Below are 13,467 nucleotides of genomic sequence, written 5' to 3'. Positions count from 1 at the left end.
TGTATTTGGATTTCCAAACTTGAGTCTGATTCCTTGAAATCCCCGGTAGCCTCTCCGATAGAGGCTCCCAGGGTCCTGGCATTCGCGGATGATTTGGCAATAATATCCTCTGACATCGAAACTGCCTTGAACAGAATCGAAACCATTACTAATGCATTTGGTGTGGTGTCAGGGTACAAACTCAATCTAGGTAAGACGCAAGTTCTTCACTCTGAGGTGGGCCTTCCTCAACAGGTCGCTATTGTCTCAGAGGCAGTGTATTTGGGTATTCGCAATTCATCCGATGTCAATAAGATCCCAGAGGTCAATACAGACCCGATTATGGATTCCTCGAACAAGCTCCTTCAAAAATGTAATAGATTACATTTGTCACTATATGGCCGATTGAACGTATTGAAAATGGTTATACTCCCCACATTTTTGTATCTTTTTCGTTCTATCCCTCTTCTATTTAACAATGCCTTTTTTATTAGGACTGAAAGAATGTGTGCACGTTTTATGTGGGGCTATAAGAGAACTAGGAGGGCATTTAAGTGGCTTAATCTACCTAGAGTACGCGGTGGCTGGGACGTACCGAATTTTAGGTTTTATTATTGGTCTTCTCTTCTGCGGTATTTTGGGGATCTAATTGTTGGGGAAGAATTACTGCTTGATCTTGCGCATACTCCTTCAATTTACAAGATGATTCTGGGCAATAACGCACGAAACCTCTTAATAAGGATCTTTGAACTGAGCTACTATAAAAGGCCCCGGTTCAAGGTTTTGGAGGCTGCTTTTTCGATTTGGAAAAAGGTCCGCATCATCTATAAGATCCCTAAAATAGTAGCATTTACCCCTTTTGATTCCACTGGGGTACTTCCCAGTATTTTTCAGGACATGGTCTCCCGTAGGTGGGGTTTTTTGGGTATTCGGACTATTGGGCATCTATATGAATCTGGACAACGACTGTCCTTTACACAGCTTTAGGATAAATTCCACCTGCCCAGGGGAGATTTTTTCAAATTTTTGCAAATGCACAGTTTTTTGGACCAAGCTCGATCGAAAGGGTTTTTCTGGAAGGGTGCAACGACTTCCTAAAACTGATCAAAGCTAAGGCTAAAATAGGCCAGATCTACAGATGTCTTATATCTGTTCAAGCAGATGACTTAGATATCCAACAGACTAATTGGAATCGCAGAGTTGCCTCCTCGGTAGATATACAATTGATGTTGAAAATGGCCAACTCAGTGCTATTGGTGGGGAGTTTGAGAAGCCAATTCTATATGTCTGTTTTTAACTTATACTATACACCATCAAAAATTGCCAAATGGAAGACGGGAAGGGGAGACAAATGCCCTAGATGTAAGCTATACGCGGCTGATTCTGTACATATGTTTTTTGCTTGTCCCCAGTTGGCTGGTTTTTTATCCGAGGTTCAACATTTCCTCAACTCCTCATTGGGTATAAAATGCAAATTAACAGCTGAAGTAATTTTGTTCGGGGTGTCATCAACCAGTGGTGTCCGTGAGGGGCGCACTCCAGAAGTCCGCTTCTTGTTTATCTGCATGTCTATTGCTAGATTATGTATCACATCCAGATGTATTGATTCTGACCCCCCGACTTTTTGGGAATGGAGAACCAGGATATTGGCCGTATATCAGTTAGAGACAGCACTGTATAGGCTTAAACGACCAGGGAAAAAAAGATTTGGTCTATCAACTTGGGACTTCATTAAAAAATGTTTTTGATCTTTGATATGTACGTCTTGGTCAGAAATTTCTCAGTTTATTATTTCATCTGTATCTGGCTTTAATTTTGTATTTTGTATTTCTACTGCTACCTTCTTTCAGCTTTGTGTTACTTGTTCATGGATAAACAATAATTAAAAAAAATTTTAAAAAAGGAATCGCCCATAGTATTCTGTTAAATTGTATTTGATTTATTCTAAATAAAATTGTTATCGTAAGCACATGGTGCATATGTTTAGGTGGCATTTCTTCTTTTCCTTTAACCTCTTCAGCGCGACGCGGATTTCCGCGCCACGCTGAAGATTCCGTGCGCGGGCGGGGCCATGACGGAACGGTTCCGTCATGCGCACAGCGCAACCGACGTGCATGACGGAACCGTTCCGTCATGCGCGTCGAAGGGGTTAAAGACATATGCTTGCCATAATGAAAACAAACATCCAGTGCTTAATTTGAGCCGGGGCTTTCTGGTGCTCAGAGGCAGCACTTAATTGGTGTCCGGTGCTCGGCACCAGCACCTAGCTGTTCTAAGTATGGTGTTAACAGTCTACCACATGGTGGCGCTGCTCATCTAATTTAGAGATGAGCAGAACAACAATTGTTTAGGAATACAATATACATTAATATATAGATAATACCTGCCTCCCCAGCCATTCCTTTAGCTTTGGGGACCTGGAAAAATCGGAACTGTTGCATTTACATGTGAGAGAGATGGCCAGTAGTTGTTTTGGCAGCGATGACAAGGGTGATAGGTGGTGCAAGCTGCAGTGGCCTCCTGGTCAGAGCCCTGGCACTTAATATTTTACAAACTAAGCACTGCAAATATCTCCCCAGTTAGCCACGGCCAGAGCAATTGGCTTTGTCAATAATTGTTTTTCATGCACTCACAATAATGAAGCATGCAACAGGTATTAAAAGGGTGTCTTTTTTTTATTGTTTCACTTTGTGTTATATTCTGAAGAATGCTACACTGCCGAAGACGAATGTTACCAAACAGAAAAAGTAATGTCTCAGAGGTAGCAGCAGAAACTAAACAGAGCTCACCATCAACAGCAGCACACAGACAGCTGATATAAGATGTGATAGACATTGTCTCAAAGCGATGGTTGAAGCAGGATGGCCCAAAGCAATCAATGGCAGAAGAGTGCCACCCATACCCTCCCAAAAATGGAGACCAAACTAGGTCACTAGAAACAAGCACCCCCAACCAAACAAAATGCATGCAGCTACTCACCCAGTGTTCTGTTTGTATTCACAATATCCCAGCTCTACTGTACCCTTGGTGATGTAGTCAGTGAAGGACAATTTTCGAGTTTTGCGCTTGCATCGGGTGTGATCTTTGAAAAAAGAAAGGAATATGTAAGAATTTGTTACAAAACAGGTCAACATTTAATCTGAACATCCCAGTTGTTGCAATCAAGGAGAGTTTCATAGTAGGCAGGCCGTGTAGGTTATAGGATGTAAGGTTTATTGAATAAGATAAGTCTTATTTACAGGTTGTAAGATGAATGTATATGCCCTACCAAGAGCAGCATCCTAGGGCTCAGCCCCCTTTCTGCAAGTGACACTCTCACAGGCCAGGCACTCATCAACATTCCATTACATCACACACACGGGCTGAGCAGCAGGTAACAGGGAAACCAAAGGAAGAATGTGTTAAACTTGTCTAACTCTGTCTAATCTCCACTAAAGGTTAAAGGCATCAATATACAGCGATGGCAAAACTCTGCTGCATGTTTGATTAAACAATCTTCGCAGTGAATACGCTAAATCAAGTGGCAGCCTCTATCCACCACTGTCTTACAGATAGAAGAAAACATAGCTATCCTTGGAGTAATCTTACTTTATGCTATGTTACGTTACGTTATTTATTACATTCCTTCTGGGAGCTCCGCGAAACCCCATTGCCAGATTACAGAAAAATAGAAAAAAGTAGTGAGAGGCTCAGAGTTTAGGCTAGAAGAATTCAATAGAGTTAAGGAAACTTGAGAAACTCTCACACAACTCACCTGCTAATCTATGCCCTGGATTTGCTGGAGATGAGAAGGGCTGCACCTCAACAGAATGCACATCATTCAAAGCAGAGTATGTATTCCTGTCTCTGCGCCTCGAATCATCCAAACTCAAACTTGTGTTAAATCATTTCAGTACTTAAAGAAATAGGTATAGGAGGTATTTTACCTCATGAATCATTTGCGTTGTCCTCCTTTACCTCGATTTCAACTTTGTAATCCATCAACCTAACACTATTTATTTTTCCTGACACTCCATAACCTCAACAATACCATTACCAAGACTGACCCTTATAGTGAATCAATGATTTGAATAAATATTTGATTTTTATTTGTCAACGTAATTTATTTTCTTCTTTTACTCTACTCTCAGGCACATACTAATGGCCTGATTTACTAAAGTACATACCTGGTCTTAGAAAGTCTTAAAACGTATGCCAGGAAACATAATTTACTAAGATTTTCCTGGATTTGCACAGTCTTAAACCAAGAAGTGCAGTCTTAAGAATGACTTAATAACTGTCTTAAGTCATCACAAAGCCCTTTCTAGCTTTCAAAAGCCCTAAGACTGACCGAAACCAGAGAACAACTTTAGTAGGTCAAACCTTAATTGTTTTATTCATATCTATTCTCTTTCTACTCACACTGATATCAATATTTTCAACTGGTAGGTTCGGTTGAGGTTGCACTTACACCAAGGGCTGCCAAGGGCATGTTGTTTGTCATTTTCGATTTTTAAAAACACTGCATTTTTTAAAAGCTAAAAACTAATTTAAAATGATTTTCATGATAGTTTACTGTGAAGGTTGGCTGACAGACATAAACGTGACGTATTCAGTTCAGTTCAATATTTTTATTTGGAAGGTACACCCTCTCATAAAAGTACATGCATATAAAACAATCATCATTAGATCATATTAAGAGCATAGGTACATTTTCATATTATTATAAATCAGATAAGAACATATCCATACATGACACTGCGTAATAAAAACAAGGATTAAAAGCACAGAATAGCAGAAGATTGATATAATAATAAAGTGCCACATGCCCTCACAGCATGTCTTAGAAATGACCCTACATGTAAACATGTTTCATTGTCAGACAGTTGGAGAATTGATGAAAACATTGCTCCACTTTGTCTAATATCACGGTATCTCCTTTTAAAAAGTGGGAGTATAAAATAGCCTTGTATACAATTCATAAAATTTACAAAACAGTAAAATGTGTATCATGGTTTGATCTGCCTTATTATTACACGGGCAGGAAGTAGCAGCAAGATTCGAATGGAACCCAGAAGGAAAACACAATAGGTATTTAACTGTATCAGCATGAAACCTAAATAGCAGGGAACACTCCCATCTCCCACAAGGCTGTTCTAAATAAACGGATGGTAGCACAGAGATGCTCTGGGACAAATATGCGGATATCAAAGGTTTCCCGATTCCACTTTTAAGACGACTTTCACATGCTAAGTTATAAAAAGCTAATGCTGCTTCCTTTTTGTTAAAAGTAGAGCAAAAATCTCTCATTGTAAAAGCTCGCTCCATACCAACATTCCCAAAGTCCAATTTAATATATGCCAACTACGGAATTTGGAGGCCATTATCACAGGAGATGCAGTCATTTATTATTTCTCTTGTAAGTGATGCCTTCTCATTACTCCAAGTAGATAACCGACGTAACAATGGCCTTATTCTGATAAAATTGGTTATGTATAACAAATTTAACTCTATATGACAGATGACATGGGGGGAAGAAAGTGGTACACCCAGCAAGCGCCTGCAAAACCTATTTTTCTCTGATTGTATGGTTACGCAGTTTGCAGCCCCGCCAAATGGCCGAACCATAGGTAGCAATTGGGATGTATATATTTGCAACATTGCTTTCAGTTGCCCCCACCACGAGGTTGAGGAAGGGAAAGTAATGATCCAATTGCCTTTGAGAATATCATTCTACGCTGTGCGATATTAGGTGACCAAGCTCCGGAGGCTGAAAACATAACTCCAAAGTATGGGAAGCTCTTGACACTTGTTAGAGAGTTATTTCCTACTTGCATAGAAGACAATTGAGTGCAACGTGGCCCACATGCTATGATATGAGATTTTGTGAAATTTGTTTGAAGATCTAGGGGCCTATTAGGATGGCACCCTAGCGGTGCTGGGACTGGCCGCGAGTGGTGCGGCGGTCCCGCACCAGCAATTAGGATGCCACCGCCACCGTGGCATCCTCTATGCACGTCGTCCCTTGGCATGCACAAGGTGACAGGCACCGTACGGTGCCTGCCACTTTGTCAGTGCCAATGCAGGCCGGTACCATAGGTACCCCCCTTGTACCCCTCCCACCCTCCCAACATCCTGGGGGCCCGCAACGTGCCCCCAACTGAGAAAACCGCATGCCTTTCCGTGGGGGCAACGCCGCCACAAAAAGGCTGCTTCCCGCTGCCAACATAATATGGATGGCGGTGTCTAGCAGACACCGCCACCATATCAGGCCCCTTTTCTGCCCGGTCACCTGTGTGACCAGCGGAAAACCGTACTAATACGGCAGGGGGAAATGGCATGCGGGCGGAGGAGAATGGCCTGCATGATGGTGGCGATCCGTCCGACATTCTAATAGACCCCCTAGATTAGGCTTAAATTCGATGAATGCTGACACCAAAAGGCGGAGTGCCTTGGGGGTCCGAGGCATTAAAACTGCGTCATCTGCATATAAAAGCAGCTGGAGGGAGGCTCAGTGAGTCTTTCATGGGGGTAGACACTTCATTAACTCCTCCAGAAAGGTCAGGACGATTGTATCTCAGAGGCTGTGTCTCTCTAGTAGATTTGGTGATGGAAGGGATGGCTGTTTGTGGGACCAGGTTCCATCTAGGTAACGTTTCATTGTTAGAGGAAGGGTCCGTTTGTGGCTTGTTTGTTAGTTCAGTACCACTGGTCGGCCACGTCTGCAATTGGGCGTGATAAGTTGAAGTTCAGTTTGAATTAGAACATTCAATGGGCCTGTCCTCGGTTGCATTGTTTAGATTACAGTGATTAGCTAGAGACTTCTCAATTGATTGTAGCCACCTAATAATTGGACAGAGTTTTTGGTCGAGCATTAAGCTGAATATTGAGATCAAAGTGTTTAGTTTGCCATCTGGTGTGAACTCCTCTGTTTGGGTTGTCTGAGCCAGTGTACAGACATAATATCGAGTTTTTTTAATCTATATACATAAATATCGAGTTTTTAATATCGTGGGGACATAATATCGATGTCAAGAATATCGTCAACACAATATCGACCAGAATATCGAATTTAAGGAAAGAAATATCGAAGTACATAATATCAAAGTTATTAATATCGATACAAAAATATCGATGTTGATAATATCGATGTTTATATTACTATGTATTTTATATGTATGTATTATATGTTTTTTGTAATTATTATATATTTTTTTACATATACGTATACATTTTTTTAGAAGTTCGTGTTTTTTTTTTTAGTAAATTATGCGTTTTAGTACCTTAGCGGGTTGTGGGTTTCTAGGGGAGTAGGGTGGGAAGTAATTTAATGTAACTAAGTAATTATTATTTTTTGTTTATTGGTATTGATAATTAATTGATTATTAATCAATTAATAATTGATTAGTAATTTTTATTAATTGATAATTATGTTAATTGTATTAATTAATTTTTGGAGCGGGATGTGGGTTTATGGGGGAATAGGTGGGAAGTAATTTATTTGTAATTAGTAATTGTAATTTATTGGTGTAGTTAATTTATTTATTGTTTATTAATTATTAATTTGTAATTAATTTTTATTAATTTATTAATTGATAAATATTGTAATTGTTTAAAATTGTATGTGGAGTGAGTTGTATTTTTATTTGGGAATAGGGTGAGAAGTAATTTGATGTTGTTAAGGTAATTTATATTTTTAATTTATTGGTATTTTTAATTAATGTATTGATAATATAGCTCAGTCCGGGGCTGTCACGGCGACGTGAGCAAACAAATCCAAACAGTTCTGGCTGACCGCGGCGTCGCAGGCCAGCTGCGGAGTTGGGAAGACCTGCAAACAGTACCTTTCAGAAATGCAGGGCGTTGATGACTTCTCGTTGAGCTTCCGAACACATGGCGCCTGCAGGCGTTGGTTCCGGAGGTCGGTGCAGGAGTCGTCTGGGCCCTCGAAGTCACACGCGTTGCAGATCGAACTCCTCTTTGTTGAAGTCAGGAGCGCTGCTGTTGGCGGGCGTCGGGTGCTGCGATGCGAAGTGCAGCGGTGCGGAATGCGGTTCCCTCAGGTCGCGGTGCGAGCAGCAGCTCGGTGGCAGCATCAGATGGCTTCGTCGGTGAGACCAGGGTCGCGGTGTGAGATGAAGGTGGTGCTCGTCACGGTACAAGCAGCGGCGTCGTTGTGGCTGGAGCGCTGTCGTCCGCTGACTAACTCGAGTAGATGGCACCGGCGTCAGTAGGCCAAGGCTGCGGTGCAGGATGAGGGCAGTTCATCGTGTAACTTTACGAGCGGTGCCCTCGAACCACGGTGCAAGCAGCGGCGTCGAATCCGACGTGGAGCGGCGTCATCGGGGATACAAAGGCATCGTCGTGAAGTGAGGCGGTGCAGAGTGCGGTGCCCACAGGTTGCGGTGCGAGCAGCAGCTCAGTGGCGGTGTCAGCAGGCATCGTTGGTGAGACCAGGGTCACGGTGTGGCATTGCGGCAGTGCCCTCTGTGGTGCCTTCAGGACACGGAGTTGGCAGCGGTGTCATAGACGGCATCAAGCTTGAAGTCTTTGCTATTCCTGAGACTTCTTGAACAGGGGGCAAGCTCTACCTCAAGCCCTTGGAGAAACTCACAAAAGTAGATTGCAGAAAGTTCAGTCCAGTCCATTCACTGCCCAAGACAGAAGCAGCCACTGCAGGCCAACACAGCAGAGCACACAGCAAAGTGGTAGTACCTCCTCACAGCTTCTCCAGCTCCTCTTCTTGGCAGTTTTCTTGATCCAAAAGAGTTCTGAAATCTTGGGGTCTGGGCCCCAATATTTATACTAGCAAATACGTTGTTCTCTGAAGGCAGAGGGTCTTGTACCGAGTTCAAACCAGTCCTGGGTGCACTCTGCCAGTGTGCACCTTCTTCCTTTGTTAGTGTGGGCCAGGATCCTCAGATGCACTACCGGAGGTGGAGCCAGCATTGTGGAAGGTAGGCACAGCCCTATTCAGACCCAGGTGCTACTCCTCCCACCCATCTACATGCAGATAGGTCTAGTCAGCCCTGTGCTGACTCACCCTGTCTCCTGGAGTCTCCCCCAGCCCTTGTCACTCACAAACCAGACAGACAATACACAAGCTATCAGAGGCAGGCTGGATGATTGGGTAAGAAAATACCTACTTTCTAAAAGTGGTATTTTCAAACACAGAATGTTAAAACCAACTTCACTACAAGATGTATTTTATCATTCTGAGTTCTTGCATACATTCAGGCCTATGGGGAACAGGTAGCCTTGCAATAGTGAAAAACGAAGTAGGTTGTAATTCACCATCAGGACATGCCACACACACCAGGGCATGTCCTACCTTTTACATACAATGCACCCTGCCCTTAGGGGTACCTTGGGCCTATCTTAGGGGTGACTAACATGTAGAAAAGGGAAGGTTTAGGGACTGACAAGTGTGTGCATTTGCCAGGTCGACATTGCAGCCCCAGGCTGCGCACAGGTTCTGCAATGGCAAGCCAGAGTTACCCTTTACGGGCTGTTTGCGTGGGTGGCACAATCCAGTGCTGCAGCCCACTAACAGCATTTGATTTATAGGCCCTGGCACTCACAGTGCACTTTACTAGGGACTGACACATAAATCAATTAGGTCATTCATGGAAACACCAATCCATAACACATTTTACACAGAGAGCATATGCACTTTAGCACTGATTGGCAGTGGTAAAGTGCCCAGAGTCCTAAAACCAACACAAACAGGTCAGGAAAAAATAGGAGGAAGAAGCATAAAGTTTAGGGATAACCCTGCAAAAGGGGCCATCTCCAACACAGGGTCATCATGTTATACAAATATACTGAGGACATTGTTCTTCCTGCAGATGCTGCAAGGCTGAACCTGCTTTGATGAAGCACTGGCTGCAGACCAAGAATTCACCACCTTTTGCCACATTGATCTTTCTGTTGATGACATCAATAGACAATATGTGACCCAAGGCTGATGATGTAAAGGAAGGATATAGGTGTGAGTAGGATACCCCTTTTCCATATGTCGCTCAATAATAAAGAGGCTCAGTGATGAGCTACCGGAGCAGATGGCAGCATTGTTGTCAGTCAAAGGTTGTGTTTACATACTATTCTATGCTGGAAAATTTACAGCGTAGTGCTGTACACAAAGACGTCCTAAGTAAGGCCCCTTAAGGACTCTATTTCCAAATCCCATCTGGTTCTAGAGTGAAAACATTTGTTGTCAGTTTACAGATCTCATGCTTTGTGCCATGAAGCTCAAATAGATTAGTATATTCTTACCTGCTATTGAATCAGGATGATATGTTAACTTTTATTCACCCTCAAAATGGGAGCCAATGTAAATCCTACTAAGTAGGCACTATTCACTTGAATGCTCACGTCAATATTAAGCAAGCTGCTGGGGCAATCATCATGTGAAGATAATTAGGGTATTTGTGAGGGATCCAGCCTGAACTTTTACAGCAAATGTCCAGTGGTTGGGAGGCAAAGGAGAGGGTTGCAGGAATTCTGTAGTCGTTTCTGAGTTCTAGTACCACCTTACTGCTTGGAAGAGGGGTCTGTGAAACATGGATATGTAATACATATTCTAGGAATGCTATCCAGGCTTTCTTGTACAAGCAACATAGCTGTTTAGGCTTCCAACAGATGTAATACTTGTTTTATTAATCTCAGATGGATGAATGACAGACCTTATGCTAGAATATCTAGAGGCTGCCATCACAAGATTGATAGGTTCTCAACCAGCTGGGCTATTTAATGACCTGTGATGCCAATGGCCTAGAGGCTCAGTTGGTCAGAACAAATTATAGCAGCGACTTTCTGAAATCGAGAATTGTGTTTAAGGATGTTTTCTAGTGATCCATCTAGTATCGCCCCTTTGTGGGGCAAGATCGGAATCATCTTATTTTCCATCAACAACTCATATTGATATGTGTGCTCTGATTTCCTTGCATATTTACAGACATTCAGAGGTTTATGCACATCTTTACATGCTGCGCATTTGCACTAGTAAGGGGAGGGGAAACTAATAGAGGACCTGGCACTGTAAGAATTGTGTTCTAGTGTTAGAGACCTCCTAAAGCACATTAAATACAAGCCAACTTGAGCTTATTGTACTTGCATCATATATGTGTATTTGTGTAGTGCATACCTAGCCCAAAGCCATGTGCGCTAGGGTTATCGTGCAATTCACAGATGCAAGAGACCTGCACCTTTGTCCTGTACTTGTATCCTTGCACAGATAGAACCCACAGTTCACTAGCTGCCCTTGAGACACCTAGAATGCTTTATAAAGGCTGTTTATTGGTGAGAGCACACTGGTTCCTGGGTCATTCATAAGCTTATTTTAGTGGCACAACTGCCCCAGGCAAATCATCAAGCACTCTCTGCAAATTCAGGATCTGTGCAAAATGCATAAAACTAGCAAGTCCATGGATTGCAATTTTTCACAACTGAGAGCTGCTCATTTATTTTGTAGCCTATTACATAGCGTTGGACTGAAAAGTCCCTCGCATGGTCATAGACATGCACCCCTGCCCTGAGTGCCGTAACTGTTGTCTAGGTCCCTGATTTTTGTTGTCATGGGCGAACACAGACCATGCATGCGCACCATGACATAGGCCTGTCTCACAGATTGCAGTGGACTGAGAGGGGCACCCAAACAGATACCCTCATACTGGTGAAATGCTGCTGCTTTTACCAGCAGTAAAGCAGCGCAAGCAGCGCAGTGGTGGCAGCATACTGTGAAGTGATCAGTGGGTGTCAACAGGCCTTTTTACCTTGAGTGAGGCCTGCAGGCTCACTCATTTAAAGTACTGCTGCTGTGAGCTTAACTCACCCTTTGCCTATATTGGTGTGGCGTGAAGGGCTGCAGTGCTATATGCATGTGGTGGGTGTATGTGTGCCTGTGAATCGTACAATAAATGGAAAGTGTTTGATTCCATTTTGGTAGACCCAAGGCTAACTGGAGGAACATGAGGCGGTAGAGGAATACCCCAGACCGATTTCTGAATTGCTGTATTCCTGTGAGTTTGGTGTAACACATTGGAGGAATGGAGAGCCAGGCTCTTCAGTACACCTTAAACTGAGCTCTTTAATTCATCGAGAGGTCACTAGGAAGGTACTAGGACACATCACAGGATGGAGATGGTGGCTTATAAGAGAGTCATAAAGAGTAGGGCTGAGGTCCTGGGTTAACCTTTTGATATAGATGTCACTAAGGCTGATATCGAGGTGAGAACCTCTAGGCACTCCCATAGCCTGTGTTGTGGGGGTATCAGATTTGGAGTTGCCCTTGCTGCGACAGACTGACTTCAAGAGGAGGGCAGGGCAGAGGAAAGGGCATTTTCAAAAGAAGCTGACGTTCAACATAAACTTTATAGACTCAGACTCTAAATCACATTTGGTGTCAGGAAATGGACTTTAAGAAGGGGGGCTTGAGGCCCCAAAACTGCCAACTGTGAAGGAGCCAGTCAGGCGTTGCCAGGAGGAGAAGCTCTGCAAGACTTCTGCCTGTGACCAGGACTGAGGGGGCACAGCCTTCCAGTCCCTGAGCTGGGTGAGGGGACATCACCTAGGGACTTCACAACCACCTGCCACTGGAGCCTAGAACAACAGTGCCTGCCTGCTTGTCAAGACCAGTGTGCCCGGTGAGGAGGAGGAGATGCTGGAAGGACCGAGGTCCAGGGGGTGATCCTGTTGATTGGATCCCTGTAGTGAAGTGTGAGGAGACAGCTACTGCATTGATCAGGTCATTGACCATGTGCAGGGAAATGTCGGCAACTCCGTATGCCAAGTGGGGCTGTTGTAAACAGTGCTGCTGTGCTGATTGGGCCATAAAATGTGTGTAGAGCTAAATTGATGAACCCGCATTCCTGGTAGGGCCACTGTGATGAGTGCTGCCATGCAAGGAGCAAGGTCAGGTCAAGACAGTTGTTGAGAGAAGAAGGCCACATTTGTGAGCTGAGTGGGCCCAAGCCCCAACTAAGAACCAGTACCAAGAACGTCGGAGGCCTCCCACCTATAGGGAGGATCTCAAGAGACTTACCAAGCTTCAGAGGAGTATTGATGATCCCTCGGCTGCTGCATCCACAGTACACCGTGTGAGGAACTCTAGGGCATCTGGCTGATGCCCCTCCTGGGCCCCGTGTGAGGAACTTACCAATGACTGCTGCGGCAGATTCGGCGCACATCAAGGGGGCAACCTCAAAGACTCCAGTTGCTCCTATCTTGCTGATGTGGGTATGACTGATTCACGGGCCAAACAGCACCATGTAACTTGCCTGCCTTATAGCGCTTTGGCACTAGAACAATTTTTACTTTAATAAAGAGTCAGAGTCGGACGCCTTAGACTTGAACTACTAGTGGAGCTTGTAAGAAATTGGGCTACTGGTTGAGGGGGGGTGAAAGGGTGAAGTAACAATAAAACCCCAAATTAACCTATGCTCCCCCCTCTGGTAGCTTGGCACAGAGCAGTCAGGGTAAATTAAAGGCAATGTGAAAAGTATTTATTTC

At 43.7% G+C, this 13,467-nt stretch overlaps 1 protein-coding gene across 1 annotated transcript in view; it reads right to left on the bottom strand.

Annotated features, from left to right (window-relative positions):
• The window catches only part of LOC146860841 (uncharacterized), a 915,295-nt gene that overhangs the window by 49,453 nt on the left and 852,375 nt on the right, over positions 1 to 13,467 (bottom strand). The window contains exon 41 of the mRNA XM_085646176.1: positions 2,959 to 3,061. Within this exon, the coding sequence (XP_085502302.1) occupies positions 2,959 to 3,061 (103 nt within the window). The remainder of the gene's footprint in view (positions 1 to 2,958; positions 3,062 to 13,467) is intronic.

Source organism: Triturus cristatus, chromosome 3_1, assembly GCF_964204655.1.
Source record: "Triturus cristatus chromosome 3_1, aTriCri1.1, whole genome shotgun sequence".
NCBI lineage: Eukaryota > Metazoa > Chordata > Amphibia > Caudata > Salamandridae > Triturus > Triturus cristatus.
The sequence above is the reverse complement of the archived record's forward strand: the minus strand, read 5'-3'. Positions and strand labels throughout refer to the sequence as shown.